Here is a 24,125-nt window from a genome sequence, read left to right as displayed (position 1 = left end):
AGTCTTGGATGAGTGCCGGGGAAGCCTCACTAGCAGGTAGTTATGGAAACCGCATGGCGTAGGTCTTAACACAGGCGTCTGGTATGCACACCTGTCTTTGAACAAGTTCTCCCCTGAACATGCGGCCCTACCCCTAAGTAGGAAAGCGGGAGGGGTGATAAGGGAGTCTGCCGGGACCTGCACCACAGCTCCCTGCCCCTGCCTTGGGGGTGCACAGGGAAGGTAAAGAGAGGTGTGGATTAGAAGGCTGTAAGGGACGCAGGGGTGAAGAGGTACCTGAGGTCATTCATGTGAGTCGTGTATCTCATAGAAATAAACACCTTTTTGCATTTATGCATGTAAAGATTTTCCACTGGGCAGCTTTGCCTAATGCAGCAGCAGCAGACACTGTTGTGGGGTGCACAGATGGTGGAATGGTTGCTTATATATTTAACATAATTTTCAGCTAACATGCAGCGGCAGTAAATGTAGTTCAAAAGAGAACTGATAAAATGTAACAAATGGAACCGAAGAGGAAGGATGGAAACAAACATTTCCATAAAATTAGCATAGTCAGGATTGGTGCACTTGTCCCAGCGAGACAGGAATTACCGCACGAACATGAGCGACTTCACATTGCATTTTTCAAATCTGAATAATGGCGGTTAATGTTCGGGCTTGTAGTGGTTTTGCTTATTAACTGCAGCATGAGACGTTTGACAGTACAGCAAAGCAAAACGTTTGCCAGCCCAGACGCTATAAAAGTAACATTTCTGCCTCCAGCCTAAATTTTCTCATTTTCACCTGGAACGGTTTGTGTAAACGCGAGGTTTTATTTACAGTAGCGAAAAGATGGCTTTTGTGTTCGTTCTAGGCCAATAATCACCAAGCAGCCACGGCCACAAATCTTCATTAGAAGATTAGCCTGCAGAGAGACAGCTTGTGTGTGTTGTTTATTTATTTTGGGGGGTTTTGCTGTTGTTAGTGGTGCTGCATACACCAACGTCAGCCTTGGTTTCAGACTGCTGCCAGTTAAAATTTGTGAATATGAGCAAAGTTCACCTGAGACTCGCAGTTTTCAAAACACATGCACACCAACAGTCTGTCCTTGTGGTGTTTTATTTTTCAAATCCTTACCCTCCTCTGTCTGCCTGCATCTTTCCCATGCATATGCTCAAAACAATATATATATATAATGCTGTCAGCTTGCTCTCTTAAGGTGCATCAGCTGCCCAGTAGGTACTCATACTCAAGACAGAACAAATTAAGGTCACAGCAGGGAGAGGACAATGCCATGTGTGTCTGTGTGTGGCTATATATGTATATATATTTTTTTATCTATCTATCTATCTATCTATCTATCTATCTATATATATATATATATATATTTTCCTTTTCTGACCTCCAAACAGTGGCATGACTCCAGAGAGTGGTGTTGTCAAATGGCTCCTGTCCCACTCAGAGGACACTGACCCTCACTGCACCATTTTGCAGGATAAAAGGTGCCATCCCCCACGTTTGACTTTAAACTAGGAAACAGCGTGACGACTGAAGACCGTGCTATTAAATTTCCCTTTCGTGCCTGCGATTGTTGTTTCTCATCCTCAGCTATTGTACCTCTACTAAGAAAACCTATTGTGTTTAATGTTTAAATTTAATAACACTTTCAAAGCGGTGCCAGTTTCAACAGCACCTGATAAAAACAGAAAAATAAAATCTTTTCTTGAAATTGCCTTTTTTTTTTCCGTAATTCACACACCATACTAGATCAATAAAAAGTAACAGAAGGACAAGCTGGAAACTGAAGCATCTTTTATTATCTGCAATCACCAGTGTTGGGAAGGTTACTTTTAAAATGTATTCCACTACAGATTACAGATTACATGCCCCAAAATGTATTTTGTAACATATTCCGTTACGTTACTCAATGAGTGTAACATATTCTGAATACTTTGGATTATATTATCATGCTTTTTACAACTGCATGAACGTACTATTGCTGTGTGAATTATTACTTTTACTGAAGGTTACTCGCCATACGCTCGTCAGGCTCTCTTTTTGGCTGCAGTAGTTATTATTATATTTACATGCTTCCAGCTCCCGTTTCTGCTCGGTGACAGCTCGTACTTTTCCACTCTCCTTTCCCCCCTCCCTCGCTCACAGAGTGGCAGTCCACTCTCCCTGCAGCACGGACTACACTGCCCATGAGGCTGTATTCTTTAGGCCTATGCCTGTAACGCTCTGCCTAAGGCCTTAATATTAAATCATTTTTGTGAATATTTTTTTAAAATATTTCTTCACGTCATTATCGGGCCGCAAGTAGGGGTGACATGGGCGGCGAAATTGAGACACGGGCATTAGAGCCTCTTAATGCGTGTTTTGTTTAGGGCGTGGAAACCAAAAATAGAGAGGGCATAGCCGAACATATGAAACAGGAAAATACCGCCGTGTAATCCCTTTATTTCAGCAAAGTAACTGTATTCTAAATACCACCTTTTTAAACAGTAACTGTAACGGAATACAGTTACTCATATTTTGTATTTTAAAGACGTAACGGCGGTACATGTACTCCATTACTCCCCAACACTGGCAATCAGTTTTATTCTCCTTCACTAAAAAAATGAGTCATATTGTCCATATATGTGTGGGTGCTAACTACCACACCTCGACCCGTAGCTGCTAACTGGTTAGTTTAAGTGTTTTCACATCACACAGCTGAACGCTAAAATTATGACACTTTAACAACTAAGTTCTTCTCTAAAAATATTTTTAAAAACCCTTTTGATTCCACTGGTTTATCCTTTATCCACTGGCAGTTTTTCACCCGGCCCTAAGCATGAAATACTTGACCCATTTCACTAGAAACCAAAGATGACTATTGATTCTAATCATTTTAGACCAGCCTTGTATTCTTCAGAGCGCTGAAACAGGGCTGGTCAAAGTAACTAATGACCTTAACAACAACTGTTCGCTGCTAATTTTCCTCAGTTTTCTCCCAGTCTTCAGTCAGTCTGAATCATGCAGATTTATTGGAGAGTCTTTTTTTTTATTTATCATTTATCATTTGTTAATGATAAATGTTTTTTTCTTCACCTATGCCGCCCAAAAAGCCTCTATCCATAGCCATTTCCCCCCTCTGTCTATAAGCTTTCACTGGAGCATATTATTAGAAAGCACAGTATTGATTTTTCTTTTCTATTTGTATTTGCTGCATCTTCTACTGTAGCTTCCATTTAAAACAACTATACAAAGCAACCAAAAACACCAAATCTGTCATCTTGTCTCTCTGATTACTGCCGCTCTGCACACTCGCTGGACTATTCAGCTTTATTGCTCCATTGTTCTGCTGATCTTCAAAAGGTCTTAGTTGCTTCTTTAAATTGTCACATCTAGATTATTGCAACTCATTATATTGGATTGTAAGATTTTGATTTTGTTGATCATTTTAAAGCACTTGGCTGCAGCTTTACAACCATCTGTGAATCCTAAACTCCTCAGCTTGGGTTTTTATTTCTATCCATACCTGTTTGCTTCTTTTCTTATTAATATTTTAAGTCGCTTCTATTATTTTATGTAATGGTGAATTATTCCTACAGTATTTGTATATATAGTTGTATATTTATTTAATTCTTTCCCACCGCTGAATGGACTGATGGATGAATGTATGAAGTGATGGATTTCTTGTGGTTTTATTCTATTTATTTTGCTCCTTTCCATCCACCTACCAACTCTTGACATGAGGTTGCTTGGTTATCACACTGGCTGGTCCTGGTGGGTCCATAAGTTCCAGAGGGCTTGTCTCTGCCAACCAAAGCCTCAGACCTCCCCTCAAGGGCGGTATCGTATTCTGCCTGACTGTGCGTGCCTGTGTAATCCATAGCTGCAGGGAGAGTGACCTTCACAGCAGGCAGCCTCGCAGCAGGTTGCGTCGCATGGGCTCAGGAAAGAGGACAGGCTGGACAAAAAGGGTGCTGAGGGCAGGACACAGCAGTTCTTAGATAATTAGCCTTTCTTGTTAGATTTTTCTACATGTTGGTTCTTCTTTTACTAAAGGAGCAGATATATATTTTAGAACATTACATTTCTGGGGGACATCTTTTGGTGTTTCCTTTAAATACATTCCCTTTAATTGCTCTAAATTACAGAGAGTGCCACCTTTAAAAAGACTTTTGTATCATTCACTTTGTGCCACAGATATTAGGTCCCATGGCTTTAAATAGTGGAATGCCCAATCTTGAACATTATGAGGAAATGGATTCATCACCACCTCGTCTGTCTTAAAACAACTTTCTGCAGTTTGCTGTCTCTAGGACAAAATGCTATTTATGATGTAAAGTTTGCTGTCTGCGTCCAGTGCACACTCCTGAAGTAAAGGTGAAGCCACAGCCGGGAAAAAGTTATTGACAGTTATGGGAGGAGATGACGCAGCCAAATAAGTCTCTGCTCATGAATGATGCATGTCCTCACTGGCCCTGACGGAGAAAGAGAGTGAAGCTGGATGACAGCTGGGGTGCTGTGTGTGCATGGTGCAGAACAAGGTGAGACTCTTTACTGTACAGCCCAGCGCCCTCCCTTCCTGTCTGTTCCCTCTTTCCTTCCTTTAGTTTCTCTTAATCCAACTACACACAAATATACACAAAATTGGGAGGCGGAGCTGTTACTCTCCACAGTCTTCGGTGTTCCCGTATAACCAAACACTGACCTTTACAACGCTCTGATTTCCTGCGTTCTCCTACCCTTTGCTCTGTCACTCTTAGAGACCCGCTCTCTTTTCTCTCCCTCTCACGGAGCCCCTCTTGTTCATCAGAAACAATCATTGTGTTTTTCATCTCGCTGCCCTGCTCTGCCGCAGTCTGAGCCTCCAATAGCAGGATGGAGAGAGATGAGAGTAAAGGGGGTGGGTGTGGGAGGTATGCAGCATGCAGGGCACAAACGGGAAAGTCGACATAATGGTTTGTTGTCGTCATCACTGTAGCGTCACAGCTGTCTATCCTTTTAGCAGCAGCTAGAACACAAACGCGCAGTCTGCATCATCGGCGTGCCGTGGAAGCTCAGTGTAAGAACAGAACCAGACATGAGAAAATTACACCTGTGATTTAAGAACTGTGGTCAAACCTTTAGAAACTACAATAGCAGCCTTCGATAGACACATGACTTTTGGTCAGAGCTAGGGCTGGGTATTGGCACTGATTTCTAGAATCGATTCAATTCCGATTCACAAGGTCCAGAATCGATTCGATCCACGATTCGATTTAATTCAATTCAATTCGATTTGAATCTGGGAAATTTTATAATATATTTTATAATATTTTTATAATATTATAATTTATTATAATTCAGATCAGTACATTTACAGCAGAGGCCTTTGTGTCAAAGTAGCTGAGGATAAAACACAGAAAAACATGAAGGTGATTTTCCTGGCCTGGGATTTTATAAAAATATTCTGCAGTACATCAAAAACGAAAGAAAACCATTAATCAACACATGAACATTACCTCTGAAGTTACAGCGGTTTTATTAGAGACACGGCTAAGTGTTTTGCATTTTGCATAATTTTAAAAAGTTTAAATTTGTTCAGTAGTGAACGGCAGAAATTAGGTTTTCCTTTCGGAAGTATATAAAACGAAAAAAAAAAAAACGTCGGCCGACAGCGCTGTAAACAACGGTAGACTTGTGTGTAACAAGCAAGAGAATAATGAAGAAAACAGTACAGAGAGAGAGAGAGAGAGCTGTGCATCGTGGTCGAAGCAAAACAGTAAAAGTCAGAGTGAATCCATGACGATGTTTATGTGAAGCTAGTTTGGATCTTCTTTTGCTGCTGGTTCGGTCAATATTGTTTGGAGAGACATCAAACTAACAGCTTTAGAATCGGCGCATAAAGGGCGTGAACACTAAGCGCGGACCGCCGACAGATCAGAATCAGCGAGCTGTCGGCTTTCAGCCCCGACTGTGAGAAAGGCGACATCTAACTGATTCTGATCCGCGGGTTGCGCTGTGTGTTTACGTCTTTGTGCAGAATCCGTGTACCTGCTCTCATTTACTGTCTTAGCTGTTTGGTGGTTGTTGAAATTTTGTGAGATTTCACCAGAGATTCTGGCATTTCGGGCAAAATAAATTTATATTAAAAAATCGATTCAGGATTTTAATGAAACGATTTTACGTTATCCAAGCCAGAATCGATTTTAATCGATAAATCGATTATAAAAACCCACCCCTAGTCAGAGCATGTTTGCATAAAATGGGGAATCAAATAGAACTGAAGAGAGTTGTGTTATTTGGTTGTTGTCTTGTAAACCATTGTGTCATCTGGTTCTCTTGGTCTTCTTTAGATAAATGCACCTGCATACATATGTCAGCATTGACCTTAGGGCGATCTGAAAGTCTCACGTGTCCTGTTTGCTATGTTTGAGATAGTTGAGAAAGGGTATAACTTGGAGGATAATTGCTGGTGACAAACTACGTCTTCAGACATGGCTACATTGACTTGGATAGAGTATTTGTCCGAGGGAACCTAACAGTGATAGATCTAAATACTTTACGAACGGACCCAGTGAGCATCTGAATAAAACATCGTGCACGGGAACCACATCACTGGGGAAAGCCATTAATTCTCGGATTAGTAGCAAGTGGCTAATGTAGTCCATCACTGTGTAAAGCCGCGTAGCCCTGCACCACCCAAACAAACACATCAATCTGACTAACAGTGTGTGTCAACATGCTCCTTGATTACCATGCTAATCCCAGAGCAACCCACAGGAGCCCAAAGGAGATCATTAAAATCTAACATGCACACTTGAATATAGCGTCAACTCAAAATGCATTTTTTACACACACACACACACACACACACACGCACGCACACACACACACACACACGCACATCCTCTAATATTCGAAGTTTACAGGTCATAGGTAAAGTGGTGTTCACGAGTGCTCCTGTTGTGCGTTGCTATTGCACAGATTCCTCCACACACAGAAACAAATGATGCATCTCAACAGTTGATATTCAGGCACAGATTTTATAGCACTTCAGCAGTAATGTCATGTAAATGTGTTGTGAGTGTCAGAGATTTCGTGTTGCGTTAGTGGAGCAGAGTACGCCTGGAGGGTGCAGCAGGATGAGGGTGTGCGAATGTGTCTCTGTAGAGTGCTCAGTCTTTAGGTGCTCTGTGTTTTAGGCTCGAGTTAAGATCATTTAGAAAATGTGAAGTTTTAAGATAATAAATAGCCGAAATGTTGGTTTCATGTATAACAAGAAAAAGGGAGGCACGTAATATCAAACCACAGTGTTCCTGTGAAATAATGCTGCAACTTAGCTTTCCTACCTGAAAGAGCAATGTGTTTTTATTGGAGGAGTGCAGACCCTGTCTGTCTCCTAATAAGTTTTCATGTAACTAAAGAAACTAAAGTTCTCAATTAACTTGGAAGAAACACTATTTTTATCTAGACCTACATTTGTAATCAACACATCTTTTCCATTTATGGTCTTGTTTTCCTGCAGCTGCTGCTGCTCCTTTTTTATACGACTAAACATACGTCAAATGGAGCTGCATACTTGTCTCACATAACTCAGAAAATGGAGGAAAAGCTTCAAATGTGACTAGCTTTATAAATAGCTCCATTTTATTATCTTTTACTAAGCAACCCAACTAGTTTCCGTGTCTAAGTCTAACCGAAGAGTGCGTGAAAATAAAACTTGAAGTATTTATGAGGATCCAAAAGGATTGGTGAAATAGATACTGATATTATCTATAGTAAATATACTAGAATCGCAACGGGATGTGATGAGGAAAGCAATGTTGCAGTGTTGTGCACTTTTGTGTTGTGCATCCTCCTTTGCTTGTGAGACATCTTTCATTGTCACCTCGCTTCCTTAGGATTGGAAATGTGCTGCCACTGCACATGGTAATCTCACACATACACACACATGCACACTCGCTCACCATGGTACCATCGGGCTGTCTTCCAACGTTAATACACGGGGCTGACGATGCTGTGGGACCGCGTGCACACTGTCACAGCATAGCAAAGGCATAGAGAGCGAGGGAGAAATGGAAGGAGGAGGATTAATTTTGGATGCATGGCATGTGGAGTTAAGATAAGATCTTTTTCTGCGGCTCTTCTCCACCACATGGTTTGTTCAATTACCATTTACTGCAGAGACAGAGAAGGGCAGATAGAAAGAGAGGGAGAGAGGGGAACAGTGAAAGGGAATAGCGGGAGCCGTGGAGGAGGTGGAGGGGAGGCGCTCGGCGATGCAGGGGATGAGGAAGTAGACGTGAAAGAGTTGGAGAGAAGGGAGCGAGTGCGAAAATAGAGGAAGACAATAAAACCATTCTGTAAAGGGGTGAGGAGAGAGCGTAGGACACGGAGAGGGACGTGTGGTGCACAAACGCGTCAGAGTGTCACGTCCTCACCTGACACGACTCTACCAGCGACAAACATAACATTTCTGGTTTGATTGTGTAACAGCTTCGTAAAAGCAGGGCTTCTGTTACGAAACGCTGCCACTGTTTTTGCTTTGATAAGTGTCAAAAGCTGCGAGCGTAGCTCAAAAAAACATGACTTATTCAAACAGACGATTCCCACTGCTCTGCATGGGGTACCAACTGTACCAAATTGAGATATTCTCGATCCACCTCTCATCTCCCCCTTCTTTCCAGCATCCCCACTTTTAAATCCTAATCCCTCCCTCCTTATCTTTCTTCAACCCCCCCACAACTATTTTCTCCCTCTCTGTCTCTCTTTCTCTCTGTGTCTCTGGCTTTCTCTGGGTCCAGTATATGGAGCAATTACAGAGATGATATCCACTGTCAGTCAGCGGCTCACAGATGAAGCTGGGCCTCTTTAACATGCTAATGGAACGCCAGATTCAATCAGGGCTTTGTGTGGCAGAGGGGAGGGCAGTGCCGCTCATTAAAAAATAAATCATAATAACAAAGAGGCCCGGGCAGCACAGGCGAGCAGCACCTACACTGCAGCATCGGACTTGGTTTTCCTCTCCTTCCTCTCCTTGACTACTGTCCCTCTCTTTATGAGATTATGTCGAATCAGCACTTTGTCCTATCAGGCTTTGTGAATCTTTCTCCCGCTCTTGTCACTGTCGGATACGTGAATTTTGGAAAATTTTACAGAGAGAAGCTGACATCTCTTCCTCCCATTTCCAGTCTTTGTGATAAGATGAGCAAAACTGGAGCTTCTCCATATGGAAAAGAAACTGAAAGAAGAAGAAAGTAGTTTATTATTTATATGTATTTTATCTCTAATATCTCTTTGGCTATATACCACAGTTAGCTCAGGAACCTTTTGTCATTTTGCACATACAACATTAACTTAGTTAAACCTTTTGGATGAGTTGGACTCCCATTTACCTTCAGAACTGCCTAAATTCTTTGTGGCTTAGATTCAACAAAGTGCTGGAAACGTTTCCCAGAGATTTTGGTCCATAACGACATGAAAGCATCACACAGTTACTGCAGAGTTGTAGACTGCACATCCATGATTTAAATCCTCCACACACATTTTAAAGGCACTCGAAATCCAATGACCGTGGAGGCCATTTGTGTGCAGCCAACTCATTGTCATGTCCGCAAAATCAGTTCGAGATGATTTAAGCTTTGTGACATGATGTGTTATCCTGCTGGAAGCAGCTGTCAGAAGACGCGTACACTGTGATCATAAAGGAACAGACATGGTCAGCAGCAATACTTAGGTAAGCTGTGGCATTTAAATGATGCTCAGTTGGCTGACGGGCTCAAAATGTGCCAAGAAAATATCGCCAACATCATTACACCACTACTAGCAGCCCGAACCACTGATACGAGGCTGATGAATCCACGGTTTATGTTGTTTATACCAACATTTGTTATCACAGTAGACAAGTGAACATTTCATCTAATGTTCTGTTTCAATTTTAGTGAGCCTGTGCAGACTGTGCCTAAATGGACAGAGTTAGTGTCATGTGATTTCCTGATTAGAGTAAATATTAGGGGTGGGGGAAAAAACGATACTGTGTAGTATCGTGATATTTTGTTTGCTAATAACGTATCGATACAGGGACAGCAGAAATCAATATATTGTTACAAACAATTTTTTCGTGGACTGGAACATGCTCTGACTTCAGCAATAAACATGACAGTTTACTTATTTTAATTTAAGACATGTTTTATTTTAATTAAGTTTAAAACTTTTTTATTTAATGTAAAATTATATTTTGTTTTAATTTACTTTCAAATTCTTCAGTTGCTGAAGGGGCTGCATAGTTTTCATAAACTGCATAGTTCAGAATAGCTATAATTGTACCAGATGGTTGCGTTCAGTTAAGTTGGACTAGACTGTAATACAAACCGTTCAGTTTGTCAACAATAAAACTGAAATGAGAGAAAGACTGAGTGTGAGACTTTGATATTAGATAAAATGAATATTGATAAAGTTTACCTTTATGTACAGAATCTGAATATCGCAAAATATTTTTAAAAAATTGCAATAATATCGTATTGTGCGTTAAGTATTGTGATAATATCGTATCGTGGGTTGTATGGTGATTCCCACCTCTAGTAAATATACGCATCAATGAGCAGTTGAACAGGTGTACCTAATGATGTGGTTAGTGAATGAGCATGAGCTTAAAATAAATAACTTGAAAAAAGAAAGAGGGACCACATGTATAAGTCATAGTGGACATGAAGCCTCACATGAAACATAAGCATTTACCTTTAGACAGCATGATAAATGCTTTTTATTTCTTTTGCATATCGATAAAGACCTTTATCGATTTATTTATTGACCTTTTTGGATAGATCTCTCCTAAAAAGCAGAAAGGTGAACTTTTCTGCTTGATAAATTGATGTGTATGTCGACAAAAATTTAATTCTACCAAACAGAAGGTAAAACCTCTTAAACGCCTTACAAAGTCAAAGAGGATATTGTACAACTCCATCCATTCGCTTCCGCTTCTCCTTTTCAGGGTCGCGGGGGGCGCTGGAGCCTATCCCAGCTGTCATAGGGCGAGAGGCTGTCGCAGGGCCAACACACAGAGACAGACAACCATTTGCGCTCACATTCACACCTAATGGCAATTTGGATTTTCCATTTAACCTATCTCCACAAGCTGCATGTCTTTGGACGGTGGGAGGAAGCCGGAGTACCCGGAGGGAACCCACGCAAACACGGGGAGAACATGCAAACTCCACACAGAAAGACCCCGGCCTGATGGTGGAATTGAACTCTGTGCGGCAACAGTGCTAACCACCGTGCTGCCTTTTCCATTAGCACTTAACTCCTCGTCAAATGCTCAACAGACTTAAACTAATACCAGTGAAGAAGGAAATTCAGCAGTGTTCATATATTGTACAACTGATGAGCAAATTGATTCAGATACATAAGCGTTGCCAGGTTACCCTTTAGCATCTTATGGCTCTCCAATTGGAAGCCAGTGTTGCTCATCTGCAGGTGTCCCTGCTACCCTGTTGCAGATTATGATTGAACACAGCTACAGTAAGGTGTCGTCACATGTCAGCGTGAATGTTTGCTTCACAGAGACGAAGCTCTGATGTAATTCAGCTGTCACATTTAACAAGCATATTGCGCCACATTCAGTGTCTGATATCCTCATTACTCTCATTACCATACTGCTTTGGATTGCTTCTCAAAAGCCAAGCGCTCCTTTTATCCATAATGCGCTTTGTTTAAGATCTCTCCATGGAGGTGTGATTCATGGATGCTCAGTTCCTCTTTATTCATCATGCATCAACGCTAAAAAAAGAGAGGCAAGTTTGTGTGTGTGCCTTTTGTGCTTCACATTTCTATAGACCAAAGATTTATTATAGCTAAGATCAACCTGAGCTCACTGAATAATGCATCACCTGCTATCATGGAAAAATATGCTGAATATGTCTCAGCTGAGCTTAAAGGTGTGGAAGTGGGTATGAAAAGTGTAAAGCTCGCTCTCGACTTGTAAGTACGAGACAACCAAAGCAAAGCATTCCTCTCAGCTTTGACAAACGAGCTGGGCTCTGGTTCACAGAGGTTTCCCTTTTTCATAAAGTGAGCGCTGCCATGGGAATTAGCATCCATGCGGGGTGTTTTTGTGTGGCGAAATTTATATTAAAAATCTCTTCAAGAACTTTTTCAGCTCAGCTTTTTAAATTTCAGAATTTCAATTTTAGCCTAAAATTGCTTCGTGGCTTGCCTTCCACATCTGACTGTAGTTCTTAAAAAAAGTGGGGGTGATGAGTTCTGATTTAAACAAAATCGTCATTTCTCGACCTCAATGACAAATGACGTTACAGCAGAGACCCCAGAGCATTTAAAGAGATTGAGCCGCGGTAGGATTGCTCAGAACTGGACAGAGAGGCGCGTGTTAGAGGACATGCTCGTTAGTTATCATATTCATAGAAATGGCACTGCAGGCCTGAAACGAAAGCAGCGCTTGTCAACCTCATAAAGTATCCTCCCCCCACTCTATTAGGCTGATAGCATATTGCCCTCCGTCCTCCTTGGGGAATGGAAGTCGGTGAAATAGAGTGGCAAACACAAGCAGGGGCACATTATGGTTGCTGCTCCTCAAACACTGCGGCTATACAGTGTTTAACTCCTCCTTCCTCCAAGCCATCATGCCTTTCTCTTCCTTTGGGGTGGGGGTCTAATCTCAGAGAGAATCTCATGCCTTTGTCGATCTCCTCCGAAGTGTATTTGGGTTGATCCACCTGTTTATTGTTGAGTGATAGAATTCCATACCTGAGGGCACTAGTCTCTGAGCGGTGCATGGGAATGAAGTCACAGGCTATTGTTCCACCTGGGTGTGTGACTTGAGCCCTGAACAAGGGAAGAAAGGGAGGAGATGGGGTGGGGGTTGGGTGGGGGCTGCGTGGCATGGAATAAATGGGAAAATGGGAGCAAGGAGGAAAACAACAAACAGCCAAAGACAGGTGGAGAGAAGGGAGATAGAGGAGGTTCATGCTCCAGTGTGCTTCCTTCCCAGAAGAACGCCATCTTATCATCCTGCCTTCTGTCCCTCCTCTCCCCTTTCCTCATAGGTGTAAGTGGCTGTTAAAACAGTAAATCAGTCTTTTTCAAGAGACACAACAAAGCGATGCCCCCCCCTCTCCCCCTCATCATCCAGCATTCCAACAGTCCATCCATCACTGACTCAGACTTTGCCTGCAGCTAGTGATACTCAGATGCATCTCCTCTGGACAGCAACTGTGATCATCTTACTAGCCTGACTTTTGGCAAGGGGGGGGGGAGCATGCATTACAAAAGCAAACTATATGAAAAAGATAGAAACCTGAGAACGAATGAGAACAGACAGCAGACAACTTGAAGGGAAGCGTGGAGGAATATAGAATCTCAGAATGTTCTCTTCGCTTTTATAAAAGCGTTAAAACTGTTAAGCTTTGATCTAATTGCTCACATTCATGTCACAGTTACAACTGACCAAATACAAAATGCAACTGTGCAGTATTTTTCTTTGTCTCTTTTAGCTCCACAACAAATATCTTTTGATGATCAAACGCGACTCTGAAAAGATTGTCACCAGCTTCAAACGATGGCAGCTTATAACATCAGTATAAATTCACATCAGCTGCAGTGTATTATAATGGAGGGTTACATCTCAAATAGTGAAAACCCCTCAGGAGCTTCCTATAGTGCATATAAAACAGCATCTTTGTAAAGCTAATGTTCATGTATGCAGGCAGAAATGATTTAAGACCGACATTTGGTGGCTTTTTATGAGAGATCCAGAAACATAAAATATTTTTGGCTTATTTGTAGAAGTTCTACAAAAAAGACTGAAATTAGTGGAAGCAAATTGCTGTGCTTTGCATTTGCCATTAAAGGTGCTTAAGCGTTTAGAGTTTAGTCTAACTGCCCTCATTTGCATCAACACAGGTGATTTTATACTTTTCCTTGTTTTTGTGTTTATATATTTGACACTAAGCAAACTTCCCAATCATTACTCACAATTAAGTGATGATACTTTCATTTTAAGCAAGGCTGCAAAATATTGCACCGAGCATGCGTTGCATGTTTTTGTGCCCGTGTTGAACTGGGCCTATGGCTTAAAGTTAGAAAATAAATTCAAACTGATTCCCTGACGAGGGCAGCCACACAGAGAGTGTGTGTTTGCACACAGAGTGTTTGTGTGTTTGCTTTATGCTCCCATTTTGACCCTGTGTGCCTTGTCTCTAGCTTCTGCCTGTGTTGAATTGCACAGCAGTGTTCGCTCTGTGTTCTCATCATCCCTGGCTGTCCCCTCCCATTAACCCTGACAGCTATTCGTCTGTCATTATTGACCTCAAAACAGCACAAACCCTCACTGTCATCGCAGACACTCGCACACACACACACACATAGACAGACATGCACAGACTACACACTTGCCTTGCCCTGAAAAATCATTTTACGCTTGTGCTATAGTTCAAGTTAAATTACACAGCACGTTTTATGACTGTCGAGATAAATATCACACTGGAATGCAACGAGTCTCAGGCCAATTCAGACTTATTTTCATTAAGTCAGTTCCTCCTCCTGCCCTGAATGGTTTGGTGCAGGTTGTAACATGAGAACCAGCAACCGGCTACCTCACCAAAGTGTTTCATTTTAGGTGCCATCATTGATTTAAGGTGGAACCACACAAAAACTGTATATTAATCATGTCAAGTAACAGAGAAACATCATTTTATTGGACCACCTTTACTGGGAGATTTGACTTTCTAAAGCTGATGAAAGACCTAAAATATATACACTTAAAGTCCGTGTAGATAGATAGACCATCCCACTTGATCTTTGTTCATGCATGTCTATATCAGTGTGCCTCTATCTACACATACCCTGCAAATAAACAAAACCCAGTAGCCTCCAAAAGTTCAGTTTCCAGCAGGAGATTTATCTGAAGGATTAAAGGGGTGTGCATCTGCTTCTGTGGATCAAGCACGTGCACTGGCCCTCGTATGTATTCTGGACACTGGGTAACACTGAGTTGTAGATTGGTAGCTGCAGGTAGGTAGGCAGGGATCTCAGATGCAGGCTGTCTTCACCTCATTCCATGCCATTATTTTTGCATTATACCTCCTCCCCAAGTGCCCATCTTTCTTCTCTCCACGACTCTTGGAATCCCCAGTCAGCTCCTCTGCGTCTAACGAAGAGACAGACTGGCAATTAAATCCTCCCAGCCTTGATTCAGCTACTTAGAAGAGATCAACGTGGGATCTTTTGGGGGGCTTTTTAAGGCCTGCCACTGTCATATTATCTCAATAGGGTGTCATTACCATCCCATCCAGGCTATCATTAAGCACAATATTCCCCTCTGGGAGAGACGGAAGGTTTACCTAGCTGTATATCAAGTATGTCTATAGACATTATAGTGCATGTGGGATTTTTTTTTCTGAGGAGAAAATATGTGCCCGATTTTATTTGTAATATTTTAAAGGAAAGCTTGGCTTTCAATAGATCTTGAGTTGCCTGATCAGATTGGAAAAGACAAGGCTTTCTGGTGTGCTCAGGATGTGGATGATGAATTAATGTTTGTTTGCACAGTGACCTAAAACTGCATGTAAAGCATGGATCATTCAGTGGAAGCTAGTTTAACCTCTTAAGCCCCAAGCCTACCTAATCTCCTGCTTTTTGCCCCGTATCAGGGAACGTTGGGGCTTAAGAGGTTAACTTTGTTTGACCTTCAAGTTGCTGGCATTTTTTTTATTTGAGCCACTCAAAATAAAACCATGCATGCTGCAGCATGTACTTTTCTTGTACTTTGCAGTGCAATTACAGTAAAATGTGAAACAGCTCTTCTCCAAATTGGTAGGTTTGGTTAAAAAAAATCGAACAGACCTACAATTAGTAGAGAAAATTTAAGCTTCTGCAACCAATGTAGAAAAATGTACACAAATATGCTTGAGTGACTGTGTGTGTGCGTGCGTGCTCATAACTCTCTTTCCAGTGTATTTTGTATTCAAGACTGAGGCATGTCCTAACTGATACCTAACATTAAAGACTTGGAGAGCAACCACTGTATCCCTTTTGCAGAAACTAATGACTCAAATTGTTTTTTTACGACCTAACAGGGAAGCACACATCTTTCTTGTCAAAGACAAACACACACAAACATACCTTACATGCAACGCGAACACAAACAGAGAAGCCTACTCTCATTCGTGGCAGTGAAACAAGTTTCAGCTTCCTCCGCTTTCCCCCTGCATAATCCTCCTATTAAAGCGTAGCATAACACCAGCAGTTCCAGGCAGCAAATCAAACAGATCTTAATCTCCGTCCACCTATCTCGTGTGAATGTATTAACCTTCACAGGAAGCTCGAAATTAGCAGATGCTTGATGCTTTGAAATATTCCGACGCACTCAGCAGCACACTCTGGTGGTCGCTTGCTATCAAAACTGCTTGTGTTTTCCAAGATTTTGCATTGTGACATGCGGACCCCTATATGAGCCTTGCTGCATTCGGTGCAGTGTCCGATGAACCACATCGCTGCCTGTCATTCACACTGTGCGAATCTATAATTCATTCCTAGCGCCAGCTGTGGCAGCTGAAGGACGGATTCTGCTGGCACAGCTGTCTGTGGAGAGAGCATCGACAGGTAGACAGAACAGGATACAGTCTGTAGCGAGTCTCTTGGGGCTAATGACCTGTACAGTGCTGCAAAGATTTTGAGGTGACAGTTGACATATCAGGACGAACCTGTGATACAGGTTGCAGAAACATTGCCAGTTTGTGTGTGTATGTGGACATAAAGGTTCCCTTCTCTATGAAGGACACAGCTTTAAACTCATGGACACAGGTGACTCAAGGGGAATTATGCCCTTCATGAACCAAACAGGACAGTCTTCTTGTGTAAAAGTGGGTGTTAGACAAAAACTGCATTCAGTCTTTTAGAAAACTATGTGCGCATGTACTTGTTTCTTTGATGTGCATTGGTTTATCCCCTGTGTGTGTGTGAATCAGCCATCTGTAGAGTGTGAGTGACTTTTTTTTCTTTATGCATTTGTTCGGGGCTTTTGGCCAAGCCTGTGATCCTGTTGATTGCGCTTATGGTCAAGTGAAAGCCAGCCACAGTGTCCTGTTGGGGCCGAGACTGGAACAGGAATGGATACGGGTCAAAATTTCATTCTTTCTCCCCTTCTTTTACCCCGTGCCCACTCTCTATCATGCTGCCTCCATGGCCTGTAATGAATTGGCTATTCTTCCAGACCTGGGCTCAGCTGTGTACAGCACAAAATTCACACTGAGCTGATCATAAGGCAAACAAGGAAGGAGTAAGAGGAAGAAATTTAGAAAACAAATGGAGACAGATGACCAGCTGCTGGTTGCACGCTTTAGCCCACATGGAATATGGAATTGTAAACTAGCCTTGATCCCACATTAGCTTCACAACTCGTTAAATAATAATACGATTGTTATTAAGGTCACTACTCTCTCCTCTTTACTGGTTGTGAAGACAGTTGTCCATCTGCAGTGAATAAATCTGCTGTGAATTTGTCCATTTTCAGGCAGAAATCATCTTCTGAGCATTTATGGTCTGTGGTAAACTCAGAATCAGAATATTTTATTAATCCCTGATGAAATTTTGTGGCCACAGTTGCTCCAAGACAATAAGAAGAGTTACTGACCAAACTTAATCAAATAATACAGTATATTACAAGGTTGCAAAATATAATAAAATAGCTCAATTATAAATATCCCAGTATGTAGCACAAATTAAATAAATTAAATTAAATTAAAATTGCCCCTCTTATCAAACTTTTGGAGCTCTGGTCTCTTGTATTCATGTCGCTGAATCAGAGTTCTTTAATCTGAGAGCTCAGTGCACTACATGCATACAATAGGTAAATAAAATCATTCATTACTGAATTTACTTCTTCACATAAAACGTTGAAATCCCAAATTCTTTTTCGTAGTTGTCATGGCCTGTCATTGATTTCAGGCAGGTGCTATGCCTCCAGACTTACCAACACATCTGTTGGTTATATTCCTGCATCAAACATGTCTGCATCACTGATTATAAGTTCTTATGTCTCTGTTCCCTCTGGGCAACGAGGAGGACAGGTGCCAGCTTCAGATCCCAGCAGAAGGGCAAGTTGGCATCCTCACTGTTTCCACCTCCTTCTCCCTGCCCCCACTGCCAACAACCCTGGCACATCTGTGGCCGTCCAGCATGGCTGGTGCCAACTACCCTGCGCCCATTGTTCTCCCCTGAATGCATCCAACGCCCATGGGAAAGAAGGCCGAACACAGCGTGGCGCAATCTACACGGCCTGTTAGATAATCTCAAGACATGAAAAGATTCTCTTAGCCTAGATTCTAGAAACAGCTCTTTGTCTAGCAGGACGGGGGAAGGAAAACACACGATGGTGTTTTCTCCAAAGGTTCTTACCAAATCAGCTCTAGTTCTTTTCTCTTTTTTCACATGCGTTGGAGTAAACAAAGCCTTGTATGAGCTTAGTATCACATTCTACGTTCGCATTTGACTTTTATTATATGTAAAACACTGGTTATCGTATGAAAATCATCACCCTTAAGCATGTTTTCCTTTTTGATTCACCGATAGCTCGAACTGATTTTGAAATAGCTTCTGTTCTTTTCACTATCTTCACATTAGTATCATCACTTTGGGTGGGGGAGGCAGGATCGGGAAATACAAAAGAAAGGCAGTAACCACATTAATTTGCTCTGATCAACCATCAGTTATGTGTACTTGTATTTTCAGTTTTGCCTCCACTTGTTCAACCCCAAACAGAAACAGCTTTAGGGATTAAACGTGTCACATGGTGAAGCAGGACTGAGGGTCATTTATTAGTGCGTATGCATAAATACACTGGTATTTACAGAGCACCTTTCTGCTCTAACTGAGCACAAAGCATTTTTTTTGCTACAAGCCACATTGACCCATTCATACAAACATTCATATAATGCTTTTTTTCTATGCATTTCTCTAACTAGCATGCATAAACTCACATCTGATGTATGAATGGGAGGCAGTTCAATATCTTGCCCAAGAACACTGACATTCAGCTACAGGAGGAGTCGGCGCTACCTGCTGTTGTATTTATACAGTGTAAGCATGGCTGTGTGGCCATTTTCCAAGTATTGGCACATATAACTACTTGGAGTGATGCTTATTTTCATGCTGTCTCTTGCCCTCGGTACTGTTCATAACCTAAACCTAACTCGATATTCTAATTAAGGTACAAAACTCTCATATGAAGACAAACTCTTCAAAAAAGCCTGCAAATCAAAGCCTTCTGGCAGCGTCCCACGAGCTGTTTACGAGCTCTGATTATGGCCCCTGTTAGCCTGGTAGGATTCCTGGCATGTCAGAGGGTTTAACAACATCCAAATCACTGTCTGAGTTCTCTCAGCTCTTCCAGGCTGCCCTGTCTGTCAATTTCTACCGCACATACACTCACACAGAACCGGCTCCAACAGCCACGAGGGAGCACTGAGGAAGGGAATATCAGACTACAGTGAGCAAAGATCCTGTTTTGTCATCACTTGCTTTTGCATGCTGTAATTAGTTTTACTAATAACAGTACACCTAACAGTTCTTTGATGAACTGTGAAGGCGTTTTGCGATTTAAAGTAAATTGATTTGTTTTTTTAGTCATTTAAAGGGTAGAAAACGCCGTAAAATGGCAGTTACAGACAGCCAAGTTGCTCACTCTGTTTGTCCTCCTGTCTACAACAAAAAAAATTATATATGTGTAGTATTTGCACAGAAGCCATTAGAGGAGACTTCTTGTTATTACTCATTTACAATTTATTGTTTTATCAGCTCTGACTTTATTGAAGTCTGGTCCTTAAAAGCCAAGTGGGAGCACTTAAACACATGCACTTGTTTACACGCTGCACATAAAATGCCCATATGTTTGCGAAAATGCATTTGTGCACTTGTCATACTCCTGCACCATATAGCAATTTGTTCAGTTAACATTGTAAGGAGATCCCCAGAGAGAGATTAAATTAATGGGATAAATTTATGGTGCAGCCACACTCTGATTTATGCACGCTGACAAACACACATATGTCTTGGGCTCAAGGGCCAACTGCTCTTCTTGCTCATGTCTGGTCCACGGCTCCATTCACTTCCTCGGATTTCAGCTCCTTGTGCTGCTGCAGAGACGCGTTTTGCCCTCCACTCAGCCAATCTCTCTGTAAGCCTGCCAGACACTGCCTGACCCGCTGCCAGTAACGGTCTCAGTGTTCAAGGACAGACTCGCTGGGGAGCTGCAAACATTACTGCTGTGCAATTTCAGCCAACAGAGTCTCGCTCCATACAAGCAAAACACACATTCACGCATGAACTTGTACAAAGATGCTAAAGGAGGCGATGTATGTGCACGACGCCATGATAAATGCAGTGAAGAATCATTGTATTAGTGATGCAGCCCTGATAGAGGACAAACTGGCTTCATCACTTACTTCTAATCCTCTTTCATCAGAAGAAGCTACATTTACGAGGAGTTTAGATTAAAGGGTGAACTCTGCATGTTTGCAAGTGTGCATATTTAATTAGGAAAACTAAAAACCTTTTTTTTAAACCTAATGTAAAATGAAAGAGTTTAAGATTGCTGAGTCAGACTGCACCAGCTGGAAAACCAGCAAGCAAGAAGCCTCAAACTTGTTTCACATGTTGTAAGAATAATTGTGTGGTTTTGTGCTTTCATACACGTGTTTGTGTATATGTATATTTGGTTTGTTTAGACTAGAAAATTTAAATGCTTAACTAGAGGTAATGATGCAGTCCTCTGCTCTGCACCTCAAGGCCTACAGATGCGTAGCAGGAGGCAGCTGAGACAGCACTTTCACTCCAGCCCGACAAAGTCAATCCCCCTCCCCCCCGCTCTCTCTTTCTTATCCCTTTCTCTCCCACTCACTCTAATCCTAAACTTCGGCGACTCCATCTGCTAACATAGTCTTCAAAGCAGCAGTCATAATATTTCCTCTGTTTACATTCAGTTGACATAAAGCTTGATGAAATCGCAGAGGTGTCAAATAATGCCCAAATTAGCATGTGAAAGTGCGGAGGAAGGTAGAAAAGCACTGCTGTGGAAAACCACGGTGAGGGATGGCAAGTAACAGAGCAAAAAAAGTAGCTTAGAGCAATCCCGAAAAGGAGAGCGGCAGAGCTTTAAGTCTCGGAGGAATTTGAAAGCCATAGAAATCCAGTTGCGGATATTAAGAGGCTTAATCTAAGAGCTTGCTGAGGCTGAGTTTTGCTGTTTGGGCCCCATCACTATCATCCTTGACAGAGGTTAGAGAGGAGACGAGAGGGAATAAGGAGGAAAAGGAAGAGAAGCCAGATGGGAGCAACGGGGAGAATAGGAAACTGCGTATCATTAAGGCAGCCTCACATGTTTCTTATAGGCGAATTAAATATTGCGTGTGTGCGTATCTCTCTGTGTGCACGGGTACTCTTGCAGTAGTTTTCTTAAGTGACTGCGTTTTTCAATTTCTTTAGAAATCCAGCCAAATGAAGTATGTGGTACTTCTTCTTTCATTCATACTATAATTAGACTCAACTAAGCGATCCAGCTGTAGTGCACAACACAGGACGACATAAAGCAGCGCTGCCTGAGATGGAACTCATTATCATCAAGCTGCAGATGTCTCCCAGGAGAGGAGAGAAGAAGAGAGCACACTGGCAGACAGGTGGATAAGAGGAATCCCCTCTGCCTCTGTGGCATCCTTTTCTTCCTTATGGCATTCCTGTTTCCTGTGAATCATTCAGTCCACAAAACCCTCAACATCATTCCATATTTATTAAAGCAATGTCACACTTTGTAGATTCAGTCTTGCCAACACGTTTGGAAAACCAGAAGATCTGTGCAGCAATCAATGAAAAGCCCTTAACTGACCAAATGCATCTTTTTTTCCTCACTGTGTAGAAACTGTACGCTTCTATGGGGCGTCACATAGCTTTGTTCTGTCCACAGAGAGATAATTGCTTTTGCAGTGAAATTATACATTATTGTGCATTTTGGAATTCAGCAGCACCTTCCAGGAAACAACTGTACACAGCCTGTTATAAAAAGCACATGTTTTTGTTGTTTTTTCCCTTCCTCTCTCTGTCTCTTGCTTTAATTTGTATTCTTTATATCACCTAAAGACACTGTTTAAATTCTCCGTCACACATTTGAGTAAACACAGCCCCGAGCCTGGGCTCATGAATGTACCGTGCATACTTATGTGTCTCTGCCTCTTTCTGTGTTTAGGAGGCATCAATCGAGCTGGGGCAGCAGTGCCGACATTCTTACGGACCCCCACAGTGATCCAACCCCACTTGGACATGAAGCCCTTCCTGCAGTTCCCAGTGGAGACCCCCCCTCCTCCACACAGCATGAGCCTCTTCCACAACTTCAATACGGTGAGAGTTGATGCAGACAACAAACACTGCAGCCTTTTAAGTCATCGACTGCAGCGAGAAAAACGCGCGACGCAAAATTGTAAATGTTGCACTGGAGGCTGGAGGTTACCGCCGTTATGCTTTAACTTGCACTCTTCTCTGTGTACAGTTTTGAATGCAATAGTCAGCTTTAAGATTTTTAGGTTGTGCTGCCACGTCTAGATTAACAATATGTTGAGACACACTGGACTGCATATTAAGGAACCAGGACTATTTTCAAAGCCGTAAAATCGTAGCCATATAATTAAAGAACAGTTTTAAGGCCATCCCTATAACTAACAACATCAAACGCCGCAGTTTGTTTGATGTAATATGTTTTTTCTTTTAAAGGAGAGGAGGCTTCCTGTTCCTTCTACCTCAGGCATTTAGATTAGACCATAGAGACATTTACCGTTTCACCAACTCAGCACAATGTGGCACCTGCTCCTCCAGACTCCGCTGAACAATGTCAACACATTTCTCATCAGCAATATGTAAATTCACTGAACTGTATATGTGCTCCACTGGGGCAATGCTATTTGCGGACCATGGCTTCAACAGGGTTATGTGTCACCCTGGTATATTTAGCTGCAGTCTGCAACAAGACAACATAATAACCTTTCACTAATTGGAAATATCTGGCATGAGCTTTGACTGTGCATGGCCCTGCAGGGCTTGTAACAGGAGTCCAGACACTCTTAAACACATTTTAACAATACAGTCATTTTAATAGGCCTCAATGGACCATGACATAAGTGGAAGCATTTTCACTACCAAACTGCACTACACCCAGCAGACATGCATTAATAGAGATACTGAGATTATGAAGGCACTCGGTTTCCATTCCGGCCTCTGTTAGCGTAGCCCGAAAATCTTGCTTGATTTTATTTCCTGTCTTGCTGCCTCTGCAACACTCCCTCTGGACTTCCTCTCGCCTATTCTGTAACGTCCATCCGCTCACCATCCTCCTTTTCAACGAGTCGACTAGGTAGGAAGGCCCACAGGGACGCTGTGAATGTTAATAGGTGTTGCTGCTGATGACTGCGAGGTAACCGTTAGTGCTGTTTTACAGCTCTGTGGCCAGGAGATGGGGCCATAAGAGAAGCTGTAAGGGCATTCTGACCTTACAGCGTACTCACAGTATACGCAGCACATTCAAAAGCATGAAGAAATGACTCACTAGTATATCACTGTTGGTGTTTGCAAGGAGAGCTTCTGTTCCCTGAAGTGTGTGACATAATCTCACATTTTATTAGATATGTGGCATGTATGTGGTGTAAATATGCTGCAGATATGGAAACCGCTTTGTTTGCCCCTAAACGAGGCTCTGTTTTGACGTTTTGCTGGGATCTCCTAGCTTTCAGCCTTCCCAGAGTTTATTATGTTCAATGTAGTGCTGTGAAGATGAGTAAATTTATACAGGAAGATCTAGAATAAGAGAGTAAGTGTCCACAGCTCCATTTACGTCTTATACTGTTTTGTTTTGGAGGTTTTTATATGGATTGTTAGGGTGAACTGGGGCTATTTCACATAACATTTGAAGTGCTTTAGATGTTTCCTGCCGCTTTTCTGCACCATTGCACAGTAACACATTATGATCCACAAAATATCTCAATGAAGGTACAGCACTGCAGTGAGCTGACAGCTAGCTGTTCCATCATTCTGCCTTAATAAGTGATCTGTGCTGAGTTTGTGCAGCCTTAATGAGGCTCTACTTCACATTGAGGGTTATTAGCCCCATAGCGGAGGAA

The 24,125-nt window shown here is 42.0% G+C and overlaps 1 protein-coding gene across 3 annotated transcripts in view; it reads left to right on the top strand.

Moving 5' to 3' along the window:
* Nucleotides 1-24,125, top strand: part of znf385a (zinc finger protein 385A) — a 65,278-nt gene that overhangs the window by 13,991 nt on the left and 27,162 nt on the right. For 2 of the 3 annotated variants that reach the window (XM_087833990.1, XM_087833991.1), the window contains exon 2: nt 22,205-22,356. In XM_087833990.1, coding sequence (XP_087690116.1) covers nt 22,205-22,356 — 152 coding nt within the window. Of the gene's footprint in view, nt 1-233; nt 291-22,204; nt 22,357-24,125 lie in introns of those variants that run through there. The other variant, XM_087833993.1, reaches the window with a different exon arrangement.

Source organism: Neolamprologus brichardi, chromosome 20, assembly GCF_056152115.1.
Source record: "Neolamprologus brichardi isolate AB-2024 chromosome 20, ASM5615211v1, whole genome shotgun sequence".
NCBI lineage: Eukaryota > Metazoa > Chordata > Actinopteri > Cichliformes > Cichlidae > Neolamprologus > Neolamprologus brichardi.
This window is presented reverse-complemented; position numbering and strand designations above follow the sequence as displayed.